The sequence below is a fragment of the Chenopodium quinoa genome, unplaced genomic scaffold (assembly GCF_001683475.1).
Source record: "Chenopodium quinoa cultivar QQ74 unplaced genomic scaffold, ASM168347v1, whole genome shotgun sequence".
In the NCBI taxonomy this organism is placed as follows: Eukaryota; Viridiplantae; Streptophyta; class Magnoliopsida; order Caryophyllales; family Amaranthaceae; genus Chenopodium; species Chenopodium quinoa.
The window spans coordinates 494,860-496,826 of NW_018742359.1; the positions used below are offsets into that span (position 1 = coordinate 494,860).

At 41.4% G+C, this 1,967-nt stretch overlaps 1 protein-coding gene across 1 annotated transcript; it reads right to left on the reverse strand.

Annotated features, from left to right (window-relative positions):
* Positions 1-200: 200 nt before the first annotated feature.
* Positions 201-584, reverse strand: LOC110696138. The gene has a single exon (XM_021873429.1). The coding sequence runs from the start codon at positions 582-584 to the stop codon at positions 201-203; it is 384 nt and encodes a 127-aa protein (XP_021729121.1).
* Between the last annotated feature and the right edge of the window lie 1,383 nt (positions 585-1,967).

Consider the following 1,967-nt stretch of genomic DNA (forward strand, 5'->3'; position numbering starts at 1 on the left):
AAATTCATTTACTACTTTTATATCCTCAGGCTTAGTTGTCTCTTCATGTTCCATATTCCTCACACTACAAAATACACTAGATGCCCCTTCTTAATATACTTTGCCAATTTTAGCACAGATATGATCCTTAAGCATTTGGTTTCACCATGCATCCAATATGTCACCAACTTATTATCAGCTGTAGTCATTTTTACTTTCTGTTATAGACAACTAATCTTTGCGCTGAACTTGCTTAACCAATCCATTCCCAAAATGACATTAAAGTCACCCGACCCAAACTCGATGATATCTAACACAAACACTTTTCCTTCGATTTCGAAAGGTACATCTTTAAAGGTCTTGTTACACTTTACTACCCCACCCATAGGAATAACTACAGGCAAATCTACTTCATCTACTGTTTTCAAATAGTTTGTTAGTTTTGAAACAACGGCCTCTGAAATGAAAGAAAAAGTAGCACCAGAATCAAACATGACTTTAACAGGTATAGAGTTAATAGAAAAGGTACCAGTGATGACATCTTTTGTGGAATCAGCTTCATGCCTACTCATCACATTTAGTTTCCCTGGAGCTCCAATCTTCATCTGATTGTCCCCATTATTATTGTTGTTGCTGAAAGGAATGGTGTCCTTCCAACAAGTGTATTATTCTAATAGAGGGTTTAGAATTATTACAGAGCTAATTCTTCAGCAAGGTCAAATGATCAGAATGCCTAGGTGGAGGCCGCTTCCAATCAGTAATATTAACGTACAATTAGTATTACAGCTTAATCTTAACTGAACCCTTCGGGTCGAACCCAATCGAACAACCAATCCGAGACGACGAATTAATCCGAAGGATTCAATGACTTGTCGGAGTTTTATGAATAAAAACGTCGGATATCGAGCCTAGGGCGTTGATACCGAGAGTCGTAAAATCAGAAGCAACAAATACGAGCATAGTCGTAGCATCACATTGGCCTAGCCATGTGAGTGCTAGGCTAGGCTAGTTCATCGCAAGCCTAGGCGCACCATGTGTGTGCTAGGCGCGCCATGTGTGCTAGGAGCACAAGGCAGCCCATCGCAGCAACATGCTTGCGTGTGTGCGTGCCTTCGCATGGCACAACACCACTGCAACATGCGTGCTTCGGTGCTTAGATGCCATCGCAGCCTTCGCATGGCATAGCAGCACCATCGCAGTGCTAGGCACTGGCAAATGTGTGCGTATGTGTGTGCCTAGGTGCTATCGCAGCCCATCGCACAAGCACAGCACTATCGCATGGCTAGGCCTATGCGTGTGTGCGTGTGCATGCGTGGGCATCACAGCGAGCAGCGTGCTGGCAGCCTCACACAGCAGCACCATGCTGACGAGCGCTAAATCGGTCGCACAATTTAGGCTCATTCAAAAACATTTATAACAAACACCTCACTCAAACAAGTACAATGGCAAGCAAAGGTTCGGTCCACGGAAAACAGGAATCAAATGCTAAATAATCTTAATGCTCAAGCTAAATCGAAATCAAGGTATAAGTGGTGATTAACTAACAAACTACAACTAAAGGTTTAATTCAAGGGATTAAAACACTAGGGGAATGGGATTCACTCAACCAATAGCAATTAGGCAAATAGGGAGGAATGAGGGTAATGGAATAGCAAAGACCACATGTAAGATCAACATCAAACGATATGAAAACAACTCAGATTACTAAGCTTAGATCCCTCATTAACTTAGCAACAAAAGATACATAATCATATTACAATAGGTAATGAAACATTCAACTCACATTTCCATGTCGAACCAAACATTTCATGCCATCAAGTTCAATAATCTAGGTTAATTACTCCTATCATGAAGAACTAACAAGCAATCCCATATAATCAAGTTTAGTCGCAATCCATCATCAAAATCACTCCCAAACTCACATAATCACCAATAGGTTGAGTTTCACCCAACCCCTAGCCAAGAGGACTACTCACAATTCATTGTGA

What these genes read in the sequence shown, in the direction of transcription:
- LOC110696138 (XM_021873429.1), bottom strand. Translation starts at nt 584, where the DNA reads ATGAAGATTGGAGCTCCAGGGAAACTAAATGTGATGAGTAGGCATGAA.